Raw genomic sequence first — 21577 nt, forward strand, 5'->3', positions numbered from 1 at the left:
TACCACCTAGCAAGTGTGGTGTCTGGCGGTGACACCACAACCGGTATGTTGAAGATGTTCAGATTTCTTCTCTTGGCACTCCATTTTCTACTGTCTACAGCTCCACTCACTGTCTCCAAATGACAAAGTGACAATATGTAAACTCAAATAGCAACATGAACTATAAATAATAAATGACGATCAATAAATAAACCCATAGTTAAATGGAACATCAAAATGCAAAACGACGACGCTACGAACTTCTGCACTGACATATTGATGATCTGTCAGACAAAAGTAATAGAACGTTACCTCTGACGATTTGCAGATGATGCAGCTATCTGTAATGAAGAATGTAAGAAAAAGAAGCTGCACAAATACCGAGGCAGATCTTTATAAGTTTATAAATGGTGCGAAGAGTGAAAACATGCTTTTAATGTTTAAAAGTAGAAAGGAAGTATTTTGTGCTACAACATCAATGAGTCACAACTGGTATCATCGAACTCATTTAATACCTAGATGCATTATTTTGTACTAATATGATCCGGAATGTTTACAAAGGCTCAGTCGTCAGTGAGGTAGGTTCCAGACATTGATTCGTTGGAAGGATACTGAGAATATTTATTTAGTCAACAAAAGAGACTGATTACTATTCACTTGTGTGTTTCATAATGCTTGAGTATAACGCACTCGTATAAGATAGGACTAACGGGGGGGACACTGAACGTGTAGAACGATGGGCGGCACGAAATGTCATAGGTTTCCAGAATGAGATTTTCACTCTGCAGCGGAGTGTGCGCTGATATGAAACTTCCTGGCAGATTAAAACTGTGTGCCCGACCGAGACTCGAACTCGGGACCTTTGCCTTTCGCGGGCAAGCACGACTCACGCCCGGTACTCACAGCTTTACTTCTGCCAGTATCTCGTAGAGCACTTGCCCGCGAAAGGCAAAGGTCCCGAGTTCGAGTCTCGGTCGGGCACACAGTTTTAATCTGTCAGGAAATGTCATAGGTTTGCTTGACTCACGTTACAGCATCACGGAAGTGTTGGGAAAGGGTACTTTAAGAGAGACTACAGTTCTTCCGCGAAAACCGACTTAAATCGTTTTGAGAACTAATGTTAAGTGAAGAATCTTAAGAAATAATTCATCCACCATCGTAATGCTGCCTTATTGGCTGTGAAGACAAGATTAGACGAATTATGGCATACGCAGAGGCATTTAATCATTCTTCTCGCACTACATACGCAATTGTACGGGAAAATCTATAGCATTTGGTACCAAGCTAAGTACTTGCAGTTCACAGCGGTATGCACCTTTTATATGTAGTATAGCGGCAGAGACACATGTGTTATGTCCCTTGTTCACTGATAGTGACCGGCAGTGTTTCTATATAATATGTCAGATAGTGTTTGTTTTTGACGAAGATAATCTTTGGCGAACGTATTTTTGTGGTGTCGGCAATGTACAGTTGTTTACGTTTGATACGTGCTAGAACGAGTGTGTCGTGATTGTATGGTTAGTGCTGACTAGGTTTTCCTGAAGAGTGACACTATGACAGAGCAAACCCGTTCGGCTACACCCGCCGAAGCCACTGTGACACTGGTCGAAAGCGAAGAGGATATTCAGCAGGTATGACCGTTATCTGTGTACTGTCTCTTGCGTAAGGATTATTACATTTTACGACTTGTTTGAGGAATCATTGCTTATCTTTCCACTATACGCGTTGAGATTTTTTAGTGTAAAGTAAGAAGGAGTCTTACATCGATATAAAAATGCTATTTCGGATTGGGAATTTGATAAAAACTCGCATCTTTTTGGACCAGTGCAATTTCGTCTCGTTAAATTGCAAAAAATGGTATGCAGATGTAGTGACTAATAAGACAGGTCCGTTGGATGGCATCAGGGTACTGGATCTATCGAGAATAATAGCGGGTCCATTTTGCACAATGATTTTAGGTGATCTGGGAGCGGAAATTATTAAAATAGAGAGACCTCAAATCGGGGACGAGTCGCGGAACTGGGGGCCTCCTTTTATCAAAGGCACTAAAGAATCTTACTACTTCCTTGCTGTTAACCGGAACAAGAAGAGTGTATGTGTTGATTTGAAATCTCCCAAAGGCCAAAAGGTTATCCATGATCTAGCAGCTAAGTGTGACGTTTTAGTTGAAAATTATGTACCAGGAAAACTAAATGAATTTAATTTAGATTATGACACAATCAAGCATGTAGCGCCCAAGCTGATTTACTGCTCTATTACTGGATATGGCTCAGAAGGACCATATAGTAAAAGACCGGGATATGATGTAATAGCTGCATCTGTTGGGGGACTAATGCATATAACTGGACCACGCAGTGGAGAACCATGTAAAGTTGGCGTTCCAATGACAGATATGGCTACAGGTTTGTATGCTCATGGTGCAATTATAGCAGCATTATTCCAGAGAGGTCGCACGGGTTTGGGACAGAAGATAGACTGTGACTTGTTATCTACTCAGGTTTCGTGTCTAATTAATGTAGCAGCAAACAATTTAAATGTTGGTTTGGAAGCAGAACGCTGGGGAACAAGTCATTCAAGCATTGTGCCCTATGAATCATTTCCTACATCTGACGGATGTTATATAACAATTGGTGCTGGTAGCAACCAGCAGTTCAAAGAGCTTTGTGAAAAATTGGATTTGCCACATTTAGTGGTAGATGAACGATTCTGCAACAATGAGATGAGAGTGAAGAACAGGAAGATACTAATAGAAACGCTGAGAAATCGTTTCAGAGAGAAGTCTTTGGAAGAATGGTGTGCATTGCTTCAGGATTCATCATTTCCAAATGGTCCAATCAACAGTATTTCCAAGGTGAGTGTTCATTCCATGTTTGCATAGAAATGTAATGATATTTCATGAATTCCTGAAGTTGATTGTATTTAGTGAAAGTATATCTTAATCTAGGTATTGCAAGCTGTTTTTTAGTATGTAATGGCCAGACAGCATTATCCAGGTGATGTGTTTCTGCGGTTGCAGTATAAAGTATCATTTTCTTGTATTTTGAGTGGATGGAATTGGTTGATTTGGGGGAGGATACAAACCACAAGGTCATTGGTCCCAGGATGGAATTGACGAATGCTATTGAAGAAAGTGGAATTGATAGCAAAGAAGAATTTTTTAAGGTACCGATGTTAATACAGGAGAGAATTTGGAATATTCTAGAAATTGATTAACATTCTCAGTCCACGAGAAAAAAACTTTTTTTACCATTAGTGATCAGGTCAATTGCATTTATGTAACTCAGTGTATTGAAGGAATGTAATGTTTGCAGTTCATTGGTAAAGAAAGAAATATTTTGAAAAAGCCAAAAAGTATATGTGATTTTGCATGATAAAAAGTAAAATACTCCAAGTTTTATTTAATGGAATAAAATCAGTTAAAAACGCTTAAATAATTGTAAACATGAATGTTATGTAACATAAATTAAAATTTGTAGTGGTTTGTGCTTTAAATACTGGCTTGCAGATAAGGGTCCCAGAGACCTACCACACCTCGTAGTATACGTTACAGAAAAGTAGCCTCATGAGTTAAATGTTAAAAAGGAAGGCCCCAGATAAGAGGGAACTGCCTGCTATGAGGACTAGAGGAGAAGAAGGGAGGGGAGTTCATCAGAATGAGTAGGTCAAAGATAATACTTGTACATTGGTAAGCACTGGACCAGCTTCAGTCCAGAGGTAACAGACTGTGAACTGAATGTAGAGTAGGAGGAGAACAAAAATAAAGTAAAAAGCAATCAAGAAATCAATTAAATAATACAGAATAAATATAAAAAAAACATGCTAAAAGAGAGGGAATTGTATATTAACGAATGCCTGTGTCAGAATGCAAAGATATGTTGGACAAGTTCCAGTCTTCAGAGTTCATAGAAAATAGTATTGGGTAGGAGAATCCAAATAGCATGTGTGGTGTGGCAGGCACTGAGGTCCCTTGAGCCACATGAAAGAGTGTGGTCACCACTGTATTTTGGGTGTCTGCAAGGTGGGCAGTTTTTCTATGTTGGTTCATCTGCTCAACCAGCTTAGTGGCAGTCATTCCTATATAAAATATTGTACACTTGACAGATGTTAGTTGGTAAACAACATGCATGATTTCCCAAGTTGCTCTGTCTTTGATACTCAGGATTTACCAGTGATTGACTGAAGAAAGTGGTATCGTGCATTATTAGACAGACGTTAGAGTGGCAGAGATGGCAGAGGTAGGAGCTGCGGGGTATATATAATGATAAGGAAATGTCATAAGATTTATCAGTGATATTACAGATGTTAGAGATTGACAGAAGGCAACGGCAAGTGGTGTGGGGAGACTGTCATTGAGAGAGAGGATTTCATTTCAGGTATTGATGAGAGGGTGTTGTAGGCTTTATATTTTTTATGAAAATGATACCTACTCCTGTGTCCACATTGGATCTATATGAGTATCAGCTAGTTTATGACCACTTCCTTGGAGTACTTTTTTTTCCCTCTCTTTTATGGTTTTTTGGTGTTTGAATAGACAAGTTACATAATTTTCTTCCTAGCACATGAGAGATTTGAAACAAGTAACAGTTAAATTTGTTTTGTTTTCCACTTCCTATATTCAAATCTGTATGTAGAGCACTATTCATATGTGAAATAATTATTAAGTGGCAGGGATTACAATCAGAGGGGTGCTGGTGAATAGTAGTCAGCAGCTTGTACTATATTTGTGTTACAGAATGCTTTTACAGAGTTTCTTTTCCATTGGAGTATTATATGTCAATTTTGCACCATTTCTCCAACATGAGAAATTGCTTATATTTGTTAGCACTGTAATAGGATAAAGTACAATCTGTTAAAATTAAAAATGTCCCACATTCGTACAGGTAAAAGTATTTTTCAGACCTAGAATAAATGTCATGTAAACATACGTTTAGTAACAACAGGTAGTTGAGATGTGGGTAATCCTGTCATGTGATAACCATTTAGCATTTGAAACTGCAGGGAGGTCCCAAGTGGTACCACTATTTTTACGAATAATTCACTTCTCCTCCTCAAAGAATCAAGTTGCATGAATACATGGGACAAACATTACTGTAATGTGTCCACATATGCCAGAATCATTAAATGTCCATATAACTAGAAATCAAGTAGATGAGTCAATTGAATGGGAAGGCGGGTCAACCGAAGTGTCCGATCCCACCCGTCGGCTTTGACCCGTGACGTAAGGCTGTTGTGGTGTGTGACGTCACGACGACACGGAATTTAGTTTGTGAGAGTGGCGTGTTTGTAGGTGTCGTTTTGATACCATCGGTGGTGCTCTCTGGTGGTGTGTTTGGTGATGTTTTTGGTTGAGTTTTTGAGTGTGGCATCGTGTGTGAATTTTGATAAATTGCTTTTTTTATATCTTTGGTAGGTATGGATATGACTGACAGGGTCAACAGTTTTCAGTTGTCGGCTATGATGGGGGACAGTGCGTTGTCTCTAATAAAATTTCTTCAACTATTCGGATTTTTGGATGAAGTCAGTATGTCGTGAAGAAATGAGGCTTACCTGAAGTTCCGGCGTCTCGGACCAGGGACGGCTGTATGTGGAGATTTCGTAAGGATAACAGGTCAAGGGAAGTGTTCAATCCTAATGTGTGGCTGTGAATGTTGGTATTGGTATCGGGAGATGTTTTTGAGCTATATAGGTCAGGGGAAGTGTTAGGTCCTAATTTATGGGCTTGGGAACTGCTGTTGAGCTATATAGGTCAAGGGAAGTGCCTGATTCCAGATGATACTGTGTTTAGTGGTATTTGGGGAGTTTTGTGATGTCAGTTTTTTCGTCGTTTTATATGGGGGTGGGTGTCTAAATTTGTTTATATTTAGTTTGCCCCTACCCAAAAACCCCCTATTTCCCGCGCTTGTCCCGTTAGTGTCATTAGGCTTTTTGTGGAACATGTGTGTGTTTGTTTTTTGATGTATTTTCGTCCTCATAATGTGTACGTAACGACTTTATATGCGCCATATTGGAATCGTGGTTAATGGTCGTTTCCGCCATATTTGTGATGTCGTGCATCAAAGCAGACGGGTGGGATCGGACGCTTCTGTATTTCCGGGAAGGTATACTAATGGCCATCCTTGGCCAATGAATCACTCATTACATTATTAGGTTGGTAGATATTGGTCTGGTGAATCAGACCTGTAACATTTCTGCAAGAGTAATGCTCTTCAGTAAAGTGGGTAATTGGTTATCGTATTTTATGGGCTGTAAGATGCTCCTTAATTTTTAAGCATTTTTTTAAATACTTTTACCATTCTTATTATTAGATTGCAAAGCCAGACTAAAAAAAAAAAAAAAAAAAAAAAAAAAACTTTTAAAACCCCTGAAAATCGTCATCTCCAAGTTTTGGCTGTTTTGCATTCACTCCTCTATTTGCACATTTAGTCTTCCTCATTTTTTTCAGTTGCTCTTTACTGGCTCGCCAGTCAGAAGTGGTATTTTCTGTTGGTGGAGGGCTGAAATGCTGCTCTGTTTCCATATTCTTCTGCATATGGTAGTACTTTCAATTTATTGCCCATGTCATATGAATACCTTTCATTTTTTTCCATTATGAAACTAGCTACTAACAAATATGACACAAATCACTTTTTGTTAAAGTTCACTAGCATCTTAGACTGCAGTGACTCATCATAGGATAGACACTGTTCTGGATTTGTGATGACAGGTGAGAGGGTGATAGTGTTATCAAACTTGTGAACCCCACAACTCGTGTTTGTTGCTTCGGTGCACTGCTCAATTGAATCCATTGTTGCCAAATAGATATAGGTTTCCTGCAGCATTGAATATATGTCAATTTTTAAGACTGGCGGGAACTTTAAATTAAACACTGGACTTTTTTTATAGAGAATAAGATGCACCTGAATTTTGGAGGCAATTTTTTGAAGAAAAAAGTGCGTCCTTACAGTATTCAGAAATTGCTGATAATCAGCACTTGCTAAAAAGTGTACAGCTGAAAAAGTGTACAGCTGTAAATGCAACTGTCTGTCACAATTCTTGTCCCCACATTGATATTAAAGCAAATCTAATGCTTTGCACCTCAATTGTTCAGGGTTTTGAATCTGCTCACACTTGTTTATTATGATAATTTATTAATTCACTGTATATGAATCCCGTCTCATTTATAAACATGAGAAAACAATGATGCCTGGAAACACTGAATCTTCAACTTTGTCTTAAGAACTGTATGGTAACCCAGATAGTGGTCTTGTGACATGAGAGCATGCACACTCTGTATGTAATATACACTGAAGAGCCATAGAAACTGGTACACCTTTCTAATATAGTGTAGGGCCCCCATGAGCATGCAGAAGTGCCACAGCACAATGTGGCATGGACTCGACTAATGTCTGAAGCAGTGCTGGAGGAAATTGACACTGTGAATCCTGCAGGACTGTCCATAAGAGTATGAGGTAGTGAAGATCTCTTCTGAACAGCATGTTGCAAGGCATCCCAGGTGTGCTCAATAATGTTCATGTCTGAGGAGTATGGTGGCCAACGAAAGTGTTTAAACTCAGAAGAGCATTCCTGGAGCCATTCTGGATGAATGTGTGTCACATTGTCCTGCGGGAATTGCCCAAGTCTGTCAGAATGCATAATGGATGTCAATGGACGCAGGTGATCAAACAGGATGCTTACGTATGTGTCACCTGTCAAGAGTTGTACCTAGATATATCAGGGGTCCCATATCACTCCATCTGCACATGCCCCATGTCATTACAGGGCCTCCACCAGCTTGAACAGTCCCCTGCTGACATGCAGGGTCCATAGATTTGATGGGGTTGTCTCCATACCCTTACACATCCATCTGCTCGATACAATTTGAAACGAGACTCGTCTGACCAGGTAGCATGTTTCCATTCATCAACAGTCCAGTGTCGGTGTTGATTGGCACAGGCGAGACGTAAAGCTTTGTGTTGTGCAATTCTCAAAGTACGCAAGTGGGCCTTCGGCTCTGAAAGCCCACATTGATGATGTTTTGTTGAATGGTTCGCACGCTGACACTTGTTGATGGCCCAGTATTGAAATCTGCAGCAATTGGCGGAAGGGTTGCACTTCTGTCATGCTGAACATTCTCTTCAGTCATTGTTGGTCCCATTCTTGCAGGATCTTTTTCTGGCCACAGCAATGTCAGAGATTTGATGTTTCACCGGATTCCTGATATTCACAGTATATTCATGAAACGGTTGTATGGGAAATCCCACTTCATTGCTACCTCAGAGATGCTGTGTCCTGTCGCTCATGTGCTGACTGTAACACTATGTTCAAACTCACTTAACTCTTTATAACCTGCCATTGTAGCAGCAGCAACTGATCTAATAACTGTGCCTGAGACTTGTTGTCTAATATAGCCATTGTCAACTGCAGTGCTGTATTGTGCCTGTTTACATCTCTCTGTATTTGATTACACAAGCCTATACCAGTTTCTTTGGCATTCCAGTGTAGATATAGTAATTGCTCATTGAGAATTGACTATGTAAGAATGTGATTGGCAGCTCCAACAGCACACTTGTTTAAAGATCATATTGCTTCTTGCAGCACTTCCTAGACAATATGTAATGTGTTCGCTGTGTTAAGACTGCCAATATCCTTTCCTTGTTGCAAATTATCTCATGTTTACAAATTGCTTGAATGTGCTACTGAGCATTTGAATGCCCTGCTGAATATTTTTTTTTTTTTTTTTTTTTACAAAGAAAGTGGCACTATGGTCGCTGTTAGGCAAACACAAGACAAGCCTCTCATTTGGCCAAACCATGTCTGCCATTTCTCACAGGGAATAATAAGACTCCATTGCAAAATGCCCATTATTAACACTGCAAGGAATCACTAATAATTTTCTGAAACCAGCCATGTCAGTACGCCACAATTACTGATGGGAGAGACAGTTGTACGTGTCATGACCAAGGTCATCACCACAGTCAGTGGACTAAATATTGAGGCAAACTCAGCCAATTAGAAATGAGCAGTGTGCTTCAGTTGGAAGTTTACTGACTACTACATATATTTGGCACACAGAAAACCACCAATATGTTATTGTATGTTTCCATCAAGGCATAGTCTGATACGTGTCTATTTTGTCTAGTTTTGTACTATATCAACTCTTGTAAGACCATGGAGCAATTTTTAAAACACTTTGTTTTATCCGTCACAGTACCCTTTTTTAAGGTATAACTGTATTTATTGGATACTGCTTTCTATTGAACGTCATCTACGATTTTATAGAAATGTTCAGTACCAAACAACCACTTGTCCACCAAGAAACAGTGTAATGTAGCAACTACATTAACTCCACCACCTCTGTTTTTCACTTTCAACTTCATTTAAAAACTTAAGAATAATATTTATACTAATAAAACCATAAGGGCTTTACCCATAATTAAACTGAAACAATTCATGCCAAATGTAACCTGACATAAATTGTTTTTCTTTCTTGTCCAGACAGACATAAACAAGAGAACTCTGATGACATTGGGCAGGCGTACCGGTACATCAGAATGATTTATGTAGAAGGCTCTAAGTCTCGCAGAGTGGGCAGATGCACTAGCCGACATGGCTTGAAGTATTGGCGAGTGACAAGTGCGTAGTAAAGTAAAACGCTCCTAGAACCAATCCAACATAGGAATACCTTTCAAGTAGCAAGAAAGCATGCAAGATTGATATTTGTGTAGGCAACCCCAATATGACTTTGATGTACAATATTGCGGGTTATCGTCATCGGGATAAAATAGTCCCAATTATTCTTAGTCCCTCAGGCTAAGAAAAATATAATTTAAGGTAATTGATGGTAGTGCTTGAGAAAACTATGTCCTCTCGTACATGTCTTATTCTTTCATTTAGCTTATGAATTGAATGATTACTTGAATACTGATCCACATGGAGGTATAGGTACTGTGGAGGTGGTGCCAGCTTAGGGTTTAGCGCACTCTATCCAGAGGATTGTTTCTGGACTGTCACTGAGGCCAGACCCATATCTGACTGCTCTGCTAAAGTGTTCAGTCTGTGTAGTCATTACGTATTTTCAAAGTACAAAAGCTTTCCAGACACTGCTCTGAGTGTCTGGAACAGCAGTTGATTAATGACAGGGTATTCTACTATTAATAGACACCAGTAAACGAGTGTGTGGGAAGTGACTTTGATTATGTGATACAAAGTTTCATTAAACTGTGACAAACTTTAGAACATTGATAGAATTGTGTACCATAATCAGTAAGTTGTCTCATCATCATCTGTAAATGATCTAATGCGTAGCTCCGTGCTGATGTGAATTTCCGATATGTCTTCAAAAGTACAGCATGTAAGATGCCAACTGGTTGTGTGTGTATAACAGAATCCCAATTCAGTGTTTCACGTTTGAATGTGTAGGCAAGTGAATGTGATTGTAATTTCATTATTACAAGACCCGCGTGGTGGTGCAAAATTAACTACTTCCGATTTCTCTGAATGAAACCAATATCCTAATTCTGTTTGCTTCCAGTATAGACAAATTATTTTAGAGGTGGCTAATGTATATCAAATTTATCAGTCGTGGGGCCTAATTCATAGTGAAGAATAATATGTACGTGAATAGTGGATGTGTCATCACGTGGCGTGGAAGGGAAGACATTAGATTGATGCCCTGTCATTCATGTGTTCTCAGATTCAACAATAGGTAGCAAATACTACTGTAATAGCGATCTCTTGTAGATGTAACATGAGTTCTCTTAGAGGACACTGCTCCTCTCAATTACATTTCAGTTATCATGGTAGATCCATTTTCTTATTTACAACAAACCTTTCCATTTACACAATTACTTTATTTATTTGTTTCTTCCCACAAGAGGTTACAGTGAGTACGCCAAGAGCAGAACTGTCTTTGAGGGCAACATATCTTCATGAAGTATAAAGGTCATGGCGTGTGGCTCTCGCGACACTTAACAAACGTTAGGCGGCCATTGCTCGCTGCATGCTTTAATTTGTTTGACACCCCTGATCTCAAGTGACTAACCACTGACACTGATACATAGCAACAACAATCAATTTTTTTTTTCAATCATATTGCAGCATTTGGTTCAGGCACCATGGTAGTCAACTAAATAAATGTCTGAGTAACAAACATCTCCACTGAGGCTGATAACTTCCAGCAGGACAGTATTTGTTGGTTATAATTTATTCATCCAAGGATCATTTTACATTAATATGATTTGTCAGCTCAGTACAAGGAAATTATAAGTTGTGTGTGCAGACATATAAAAATATGCATGTGTGTTTAATGAGCAGAGGACAGATGATTGGCCTTGGACGTGTCAGTCAGATAGAGCATGAACTTACATCCTTCCATTTCAAGACCAGCGTAACATTTAACTTACACCAAGGGTGCAATGCTCTTATGTTTGTATCTGTTTGGAACAATTTAGTTAGTTTAGTGTTACAATGTTGTATGTCATATTCCTATGGAGCTGGAAGATTAGCTACCTGCATCATCTGGTCTGTGACTGGCATAACTCCAAATTAATGAGTAAAATCCTTTCAGTTTTCAAACCACGTCTATTTGAAAAGATTTATTGAATTTTCTATAACTGTCACTGATCGTTGAATTCTGAAGATGGTGATGGATACATCTGTGAAACATTTGAGAATTTTGAGTTGAAGTGGCTTTGAAAACTGAGGAGTGATATTTTTTAATGCTGTCACGAAAGATTTGGAGGAAGTGTTCTGAATTAGTGTTGCATCTAATGTTCCAGGTCATGGCTGATCCTCATATCAAGCATATTAACCTGATAAAAGAAATGGAGCATCCATCGGGTGAGAAGATAAGACTAGTGGGTCCTCCAGTGAAATTCAGTGACTGCAGAAATGAAATTAGCCTTCCACCACCTTGCTTAGGTCAACACACATCTGAAGTTCTGAAAGAATTGTTAGATTATTCTGATGTTGAGATTCAGTCTCTGCAGAATTGTGGGGCAATTAGCTGATTGTGGAGACTATCAAAGAAAGCAGACAGACAGTACTCATGTAAGAACTGTGTGAGTTGTTTAAAAGTTTTTGTTCATATTTTGTGCAATGATCCATAGTTGTTTTATATATAAAATGTTGTAGGCAATGACATGTCTCATATAATGTAAAAGTGTATGTAAAAAAGATAAGAATAAATGTATGTCATAAATAACTTAAGATCTTGTTTTTTCCACCCTCTCATTGTGAGACATTCAGTAAAGTATTCGTGGAAGTTTGTGTGGAGCAGCCTTACAAAAGAATATCATATAATTTCTCTTTCTCTCTCTCTCTCTCTCTCTCTCTCTGTCTCTCCTCTCTCTCCTCTCCCCTTCCCCCCTCTCCCTCCTCCCCCCCCCCCCCTTTGCATATGCAAGGGGGAGGGCCAGGCCAGATGGATCATATTCAAAGTAAAATTTGTATGTTAGATATGATATATATTCATGCCAAAGGAATGTGAACCAAAGTTATAATATTGTCACGTAGTGTACCAGTTAACTAGAAAAACTAACACTTCACACTGAAAGCACAGGTGTAAAGCACACACAAAAGTACATGTGGAGCTGAAATGCTTGCTTCAACATGGCATGCTCCTATTTAACAACAGTATGCAAACAATCCCCCCCATGAACCATGGACCTTGCCGTTGGTGGGGAGGCTTGCGTGCCTCAGTGATACAGATAGTCGTACCGTAGGTACAACCACAACGGAGGGGTATCTGTTGAGAGGCCAGACAAACGTGTGGTTCCTGAAGAGGGGCAGCAGCCTTTTCAGTAGTTGCAAGGGCAACAGTCTGGATGATTGACTGATCTGGCCTTGTAACAATAACCAAAACGGCCTTGCTGTGCTGGTACTGCAAACGGCTGAAAGCAAGGGGAAACTGCGGCCGTAATTTTTCCCGAGGGCATGCAGCTTTACTGTATGATTAAATGATGATGGCGTCCTCTTGGGTAAAATATTCTGGAGGTAAAATAGTCCCCCATTCGGATCTCCGGGCGGGGACTACTCGAGAGGATGTTGTTATCAGGAGAAAGAAAACTGGCGTTCTACGGATCGGAGCGTGGAATGTCAGATCCCTTAATCGGGCAGGTAGGTTGGAAAATTTAAAAAGGGAAATGGATAGGTTAAAGTTAGATGTAGTGGGAATTAGTGAAGTTCGGTGGCAGGAGGAACAAGACTTCTGGTCAGGTGACTACAGGGTTGTAAACACAAAGTCAAATAGGGGTAATGCAGGAGTAGGTTTAATAATGAATAGGAAAATAGGAATGCGGGTAAGCTACTACAAACAGCATAGTGAACGCATTATTGTGGCCAAGATAGATACAAAGCCCACACCTACTACAGTAGTAAAAGTTTATATGCCAACTAGCTCTGCAGATGACGAAGAAATTGAAGAAATGTATGATGAAATAAAAGAAATTATTCAGATAGTGAAGGGAGACGAAAACTTAATAGTCATGGGTGACTGGAATTTGAGTGTAGGAAATGGGAGAGAAGGAAACATAGTAGGTGAATATGGATTGGGGCTAAGAAATGAAAGAGAAAGCCGCCTGGTAGAATTTTGCACAGAGCACAACTTAATCATAGCTAACACTTGGTTCAAGAATCATGATAGAAGGGTGTATACATGGAAGAACCCTGGAGATACTAAAAGGTATCAGATAGATTATATAATGGTAAGACAGAGATTTGGGAACCAGGTTTTAAATTGTAAGACATTTCCAGGGGCAGATGTGGACTCTGACCACAATCTATTGGTTATGACCTGTAGATTAAAACTGAAGAAACTGCAAAAAGGTGGGAATTTAAGGAGATGGGACCTGGATAAACTGAAAGAACCAGAGGTTGTACAGAGTTTCAGGGAGAGCATAAGGGAACAATTGACAGGAATGGGGGAAAGAAATACAGTAGGAGAAGAATAGGTAGCTTTGAGGGATGAAGTAGTGAAGGCAGCAGAGGATCAAGTAGGTAAAAAGACGAGGGCTAGTAGAAATCCTTGGGTAACAGAAGAAATATTGAATTTAATTGATGAAAGGAGAAAATATAAAAATGCAGTAAATGAAGCAGGCAAAAAGGAATACAAACGTTTCAAAAATGAGATCGACAGGAAGTGCAAAATGGCTAAGCAGGGATGGCTAGAGGACAAATGTAAGGATGTAGAGGCTTATCTCACTAGGGGTAACATAGATACTGCCTACAGGAAAATTAAAGAGACCTTTGGAGATAAGAGACCCACTTGTATGAACATGAAGAGCTCAGATGGAAACCCAGTTCTAAGCAAAGAAGGGAAAGCACAAAGGTGGAAGGAGTATATAGAGGGTCTATACAAGGGCGATGTACTTGAGGACAATATTATGGAAATGGAAGAGGATGTAGATGTAGATGAAGATGAAATGGGAGATATGATACTGCGTGAAGAGTTTGACAGAGCACTGAAAGACCTAAGACGAAACAAGGCCCCGGGAGTAGACAACATTCCATTAGAACTACTGACAGCCTTGGGAGAGCCAGTCCTGACAAAACTCTACCATCTGGTGAGCAAGATGTATGAGACAGGCGAAATTCCCTCAGAATTCAAGAAGAATATAATAATTCCAATCCCAAAGAAAGCAGGTGTTGACAGATGTGAAAATTACCGAACAGTCAGTTTAATAAACCACAGCTGCAAAGTACTAACACGAATTCTTTACAGATGAATGGAAAAACTAGTAGAAGCCGACCTCGGGGAAGATCAGTTTGGATTCCATAGAAATACTGGAACACGTGAGGCAATACTGACCTTACGACTTATCTTAGAAGAAAGATTAAGGAAAGACAAACCTACGTTTCTAGCATTTGTAGACTTAGAGAAAGCTTTTGACAATGTTGACTGGAATACTCTCTTTCAAATTCTAAAGGTGGCAGGGGTAAAATACAGAGAGCGGAAGGCTATTTACAATTTGTGCAAAAACCAGATGGAAGTTATAAGAGTCGAGGGGCATGAAAGGGAAGCAGTGGTTGGGAAGGGAGTAAGACAGGGTTGTAGCCTCTCCCCGATGTTATTCAATCTGTATATTGAGCAAGCAGTAAAGGAAACAAAAGAAAAATTCGGAGTAGGTATTAAAATCCATGGAGAAGAAATAAAAACTTTGAGGTTCGCCGATGACATTGTAATTCTGTCAGAGACAGCAAAGGACTTGGAAGAGCAGTTGAATGGAATGGATGGTGTCTTGAAGGGAGGATATAAGATGAACATCAACAAAAACAAAACGAGGATAATGGAATGTAGTCGAATTAAGTCGGGTGATGTTGAGGGTATTAGATTAGGAAATGAGACACTTAAAGTAGTAAAGGAGTTTTGCTATTTGGGGAGCAAAATAACTGATGATGGTCGAAGTAGAGAGGATATAAAATGTAGACTGGCAATGGCAAGGAAAGCATTTTTGAAGACGAGAAATTTGTTAACATCGAGTATAGATTTAAGTGTCAGGTAGTCATTTCTGAAGGTATTTGTATGGAGTGTAGCCATGTATGGAAGTGAAACATGGACGGTAAATAGTTTGGACAAGAAGAGAATAGAAGCTTTCGAAATGTGGTGCTACAGAAGAATGCTGAAGATTAGATGGGTAGATCACATAACTAATGAGAAAGTATTGAATAGGATTGGGGAGAAGAGAAGTTTGTGGCACAACTTGGCCAGAAGAAGGGATCGGTTGGTAGGACATGTTCTGAGGCATCAAGGAATCACCAATTTAGTATTGGAGGGCAGTGTGGAGGGTAAAAATCGTAGGGGGAGACCAAGAGATGAATACACTAAGCAGATTCAGAAGGATGTAGGCTGCAGTAGGTACTGGGAGATGAAGAAGCTTGCAGAGGATAGTGTAGCATGGAGAGCTGCATCAAACCAGTCTCAGGACTGAAGACCACAACAACAACATGCAAACAATAGATCACTACTCACCACACATTTGAGGTGTTGTCACAGAGGAACAATGAAAAAGAATACTACAAATATGTAGCATTTCAGACAAAATCCTTCCTCAGAAGTAGAACTTTCTCATATTCACTTAACTCTCACACTAATGGCCACTGTTTCCATGCGCTAAGGTTGAATGTTAGCACCCAGACAGTAGCCATCTGTGTGTGTATGTGTATTCTACCTCTGAGGAAAGACATTGAAACCTTGTGTATTGCTAGAATTCTTTTTCTTTGTGTCTATCTGCAAATCGATGTCTCATTTATGTGGTGAGTAGCAATCTGTCCTTTGCGTATTGTTGTTCCCTCCTGTGTGCCTTTTTAAATGTACATTGCTACACTAAGCATTCTAAATGTTTTGTCAGATCATCATGGTCACTGTGATTTGCTTCCATCAAGGTACTGTAATTGTTGGACAGGTCTTGTATTGGAAATCCGTATTGGCAGTCCATGCCTCAGGTCTATGACTGGATTTCTCTGTGCTTTTGTCTCCTCATTGTGCGATTATCATGTATGTCCTATGAGAAATGGCATAAGATATAGTATGGAGCCAAGCACATGATGATAATTTTTCTGATAGCCTGCCCTTGTGCTCAGGTGAAAATATTGTCACCAAGTTACAGGAGTTGTAGCTTACAGGTTTGTCTTGGGTATTGTAATATTCATTGATTCTTATCCTATGTGTCCAAGGTTCATGTGTACCCAGATGCTATGCATCTTCAGTTCTATTGCTGACCTGTTTGCTGTAATCATCCTCAGCATGGCCAGGTTGAAATGGAATCAGAGTATCCATTGTTGTTTCAGTTTCTCATCTGTGGATTAGGAAGAATGGTGTGTTATCTCTTGTGCCTTTCATCCTCTATGTTGTACACAAATCTCATGAGAGGCTGTATCAAATTCTAGTATCTCTGGTCGATGTTATAGTGCATCAACAGCATATGCACCATTGTCTCATTAAAATTTTCCATAAGGCCGTTTGTCTGTCTACAAAGAACCTGTTGATTTCCAAACTGTAGACAGTCAGTACAGACTGTAGTGGTTGAGGTAATTGGTATAAGTTATTATCAGTTGATTGTTATTAGTAGTCTTTGCAATCAACCTCATGTAGAGGGTTCCCATCTGATTAAATAGCAGATGCAGGAGGAATTGATACCAAATTTCATGGGGGCCATTGAAACGGATCCTTCCATTGTGACATTCCCTGTGCTGGCTGACATAATGTCTGATTGGTAGAGACCTGTTCAATGACATGAAAATATTTCAGTATGACTGGCTGTAAGTGGGCTGAGTGACAAAAGAATCCATGGGTTCCTTTTATATGATATGCCATTAGTTAATATGAATTCTCATTTGACCATTTCCACCTTCTCTGAAGCCTCCGTGGTCTTCATTAATGTTGGACCCCCTAGAAGGCTCACAACTCTCTTGTCCATACTTGGAGGGTGAGCATGGAAACCCCCATAATTTCACTACTTCTTTGTTTCTTGTGCTGCTGTCCTATTCTCTGACTGTAAGGACCGATAACCTGTTGGTGACCTAGCATGTTCACAGGACATGTATTTTGGTTGTTTCCATTTTCTTAATTTATTTTACACCACTTATTTCAGTCACCTTATGTTTGGGCCCCACACCTGTGTTTGTGACCACCTTTTCAAAACCTATAGAAGTGCAGGCCATGCAGGGGGATGTTACTGAATAGTCAGTAAGATAACCAGTTCATCTGGGAGGTCATCAGGTAGCAGTACGGTGGTAGCCCCTTGATTATGCAGGAATGCACAATTTATGCATGATCTGTTACCTCCATGTGCATGCAGAGGAGTTGGTGCCTGTCCATTTAGGAGGCACTGGGACTTGAGAGTGGTCATCAAACCAGAGGCTGTTTTTCTGGCTGGGTGGTGCTCATGGGGATACCCTTGTCTGGAGCTGGTGTCATCTTGACGGATATCTGGCACAGTGAAAAGACCAAAGTTATCAGCTGTTGACCATGAGACACCAGCAATCTTTTCAGACAGACCTGAATGTTTAAATTCACATGGTTGTGACCTCAAGAAATTTCCCTCCTTGGATGTGCCATGGGAGGAAAGCAAAATGAAGCGAACTTCAGAATCTTACTTCCTGATTTACATCCAGACTGGTGGAAGATTTTTCTATCTAATAAGCCAATGTCCTTTGCAGAAAATATGTAAAATGTATTTGGAGAAATTTATTCCTCAGTAAATTACTAAACAGTTTTTTCTTAATTGAAACAACAAATCTTATTCAGTCCCAAGCATGACCCTTGCAAATAATTTGATGTTATATCTGTTAATGTGTTACCCCAAAAGAGCCTGAACACAGTACAGGGGTTAATTTTTAACCAGAACTTAATGCTGCAGCTGGGTGTGATAACTTGATAAGGTTGACACTGGAGCCTTCGTCCTCACGTTTGAGGAGGATATGCTTCCTAAGAAAGTCTGTCGTGCTCTGCTAATGTGGTGTGAAATCATATTTTCCACCTCCGATGTGGTGATTTGAATATAAATACTTTGTTCATATGTCTTCCTGTTGTGTGAACAGTGTAATTTGTGGAGACTGTGGTGTGCCACTTCATGAAAATACCCCATGTGAGCAATCACCATTGTGTGTCAATTGCAGAGATGACCACCATCCATGATCCCCTACATGTAATACCCTAATCAAAGAAATCTAGCAACTTACAGTCCTCAATTACCTCTTGTATTTTGAAGCCACCTTGATTCCAACAAATCTCCAGTAACCCCCACTCCCCCACCCCTCCCTCCGCACTTTTACTACTTGGGGATCTCAATGTGCACCACCTCATGTGGGGAAATGTCACATCATCTGGGAGGGATCTTCTGATTGATCAACTTATTCGTGATCTCGAGATATCTCTCCACAGTGAAGGTTCCTCCATCGCTGGGCAATGTTAATCAAAAAGTTAACTTCGCTAGTTGTTAATCCATTACTAAAAATGTTAACTCTGTTAAACATTAAAGTGTTGCTTTACAGGAGACTTGTTGCAAGTTAAAGTTAATTGTTAACTCATAGTAAAATTTATGTTGTGGATGTAATGAAATGAACAAGTGAATCAAATGTATTACAGTTGCTTAAATAAAAATGTTTTGGTTGGGAAACTTTAGCTAGGACATAAAAATAAATAAAACAGTTTAATCATTTAATTTTATAATTACTTAGTTATCAAATTTTAAATAACAGAAGCATTGAAATACAGACCAATAAGGTGTAGTATCTTCAACATAAGGTGAATATTTCTCTTCATTTACATAAGTATGTTAAAGTTTTCATCTGAGAGTGAGGCTCGTTTAGAAGCCAAAATGTCTTTGCCCTCAGTAAAATGTTTTTCGATTTCAGTATTTGAGGGTATAAGAGTATTGTATTTAATAAATAAATTTACTGAAACTGGTTTTCAAAGAAATACTACATCGTTTAATGAGTCTTCGTATTTCATGCACAGCCACATTTTGACTAGACTCTGGCCTTTGCTTTTTACAAGTGTTACTGCTATGCTTCTCTTTATATTGAGTGGTAGGCATAAAAATGTCTTCCTCTTCATCTTCGCTGCTGCTGATTCTGCCGCCGCCGCCACCACCACTTGAAGTGTCTCCTGCCTTTGAACTTCCAGCAGCTTCATGTCTCAAAGCCTCTTCTACAACTTTTTCCATTTGTTTTCTTACTACATGCACTCAACTGTAGTGCCATGGTTTTTCATAGGTTGTAGAGCTAGAAACCTATTCCATGATTTGGTTTCCACTGTCAATCCACTAACAAAAAGTAGTGCTTAAAGTGAGCTCAGTAAACAAACAGACAGCTCAGTAAATAAACAGCCAGCAGCTAGTTATTCTTGCTCGCACTTGATTATTTGCATAAATTGTGTGCCCCTGTGTAGCCACACATGTGTGACCCAAACTTGTCAGAACATGAAGTCCATGTGCAGTGCGGCATTATATTTGTCATAAATAGTAGGTACGTAATTAACGAATAAAAAACTTAAAGAATGTTAACAGACATTAAAGAGTCCATTCACATTTTTTAAAATTAACATAAAGGTTAATCCATTACATGAAAAGGTAACTTTGTCAATTAATGATTAATGGATTAATGGTCTTGTGCCGAGCTATGGGTACCTCTACCCAATTTAGTGCAACGGTGACACCTTTTCAGCTATTGACTGTACAATTTCTTCGCTAAGCCTAGTGGCTGTGCAATAATCTTTGTGACAGTGATCATTTTCCGGTGATCCTGTCACTTCCTTATTTCTGCCGAACAGTTGTAGTTTTCTGTTGTCACTTTCATCACCTCTCCATCAGGTTTATTGACAAGGTTGTCAGAGATGCCCCTGACACGATCTTGTACACCACTATGGCCCCCTCCACTGGTAGCTGGTACCATGGTGGACCAAAGACATTGCAGTAGCTATTCAGTACTATTGGAGGGCCCTGCAACATCTCAAGCGAGATCCTTCACAAACTGCCCATCACTTTTAAGCAGCTCTGTACAAAGACTCGCTAGCTAATTACATGCAGAAAGAGAGGTTGCTGGGAGGGCTGCACCTCCTCTTTGGGGACATATGCCTCCTTATTCCAATTGTGGACATAGCTCTGTAGTCTACTAAGCTGGCAAAGATTGACTGCTGTTCTGTCTCCTCCTTCATAGTGGTATTTCCACCAGTGCTTTAGTTCTTGATAAACATCTTGGGACTCTCACTGTTGGCATTCACTTCTTACCCAGCTACCTTCCAAGTGCATAACAGACAAGTTAATGGCATCCTGCTACACTGTACCACTTGTAACACACACTGAGAACTGCTTCAGGCTCTCGACTTATCAGAAGATAACTCCCCAGGGCCTAATTAAATCCGTAATCAGGCAGTCCAAGATATGAATACAATTCACAGACTCCGTGTGCTCAGAGTCTTTTACTGTATTTGGATACTAGGTGTGTTTCCTTTGCAATAGAGGGACAGTGTCATCATCTTGATCTTTAAACCGAGCAAAAACCCAATGTCTGTCAACAGCGACCAGCCAGTTAGTCTCGCCATCATGCTTAGCAAACTACTTGAAAGAACGGTAGTCTGACAGTTCTCAAATCCTGAAGCTTTTTATTCCCATATGTCATTTACGGAAGGAGCAGTTCACATCAGATCATCTGATTATGGTGGAAACAGCAATCTGACAAACTTTTTCTGTACTCTGACATCTCATTGCAGTGTTTTTTTGACTAATGTAAGAATTACAGCACTGCTTGGAGCCATCACATTTACTGATACTACAGAACAGGAACTTTTTGATTGTGTGTCTTACTGTTTATACAGGGCGTTTCAAAAAGAAAGAGCAGATTTCAAACATTTATTTCTCAAAAACTACAAATGATAGAAACACAATTCAAACGTTTCTTGTCAGAGAAAGGTTCAAAGTTTTTCAATGGTCCGCGCAGAAGTTCCATGCAAATCCGCAGTGGCGCTGGCGTTTGTTTGTAGGAAAATGGCGACGACACCACAGGAACGATCATTTTGTGTGCTGCAATTTGCAAAGTTAGAGTCCATTGTTGGTGTGCAACGTGCATTCCGCCGTCAATTCAACAAACAGCCGCCTCGTCATAAGCAAATTTATGAGTGGCA

At 39.7% G+C, this 21577-nt stretch overlaps 2 protein-coding genes across 2 annotated transcripts in view; both read left to right on the plus strand.

Annotated features, from left to right (window-relative positions):
- The first annotated feature begins 1391 nt into the window (after positions 1 to 1391).
- The window catches only part of LOC126191313 (E3 ubiquitin-protein ligase PPP1R11), a 78319-nt gene continuing 58133 nt past the window's right edge, over positions 1392 to 21577 (plus strand). Inside the window, exon 1 of the mRNA XM_049932145.1 lies at positions 1392 to 1610. Coding sequence (XP_049788102.1) covers positions 1533 to 1610 — 78 coding nt within the window. The 5' untranslated portion in view covers positions 1392 to 1532. The remainder of the gene's footprint in view (positions 1611 to 21577) is intronic.
- Positions 1620 to 12141, plus strand: LOC126191312 (succinate--hydroxymethylglutarate CoA-transferase). The gene is made up of 2 exons (XM_049932144.1): positions 1620 to 2830; positions 11736 to 12141. Exons 1-2 carry the CDS (start codon positions 1754 to 1756, stop codon positions 11964 to 11966), a joined length of 1308 nt encoding a protein of 435 aa, XP_049788101.1. The 5' UTR covers positions 1620 to 1753; the 3' UTR covers positions 11967 to 12141.

This window comes from Schistocerca cancellata, chromosome 6 (genome assembly GCF_023864275.1).
Source record: "Schistocerca cancellata isolate TAMUIC-IGC-003103 chromosome 6, iqSchCanc2.1, whole genome shotgun sequence".
Lineage (NCBI taxonomy): Eukaryota > Metazoa > Arthropoda > Insecta > Orthoptera > Acrididae > Schistocerca > Schistocerca cancellata.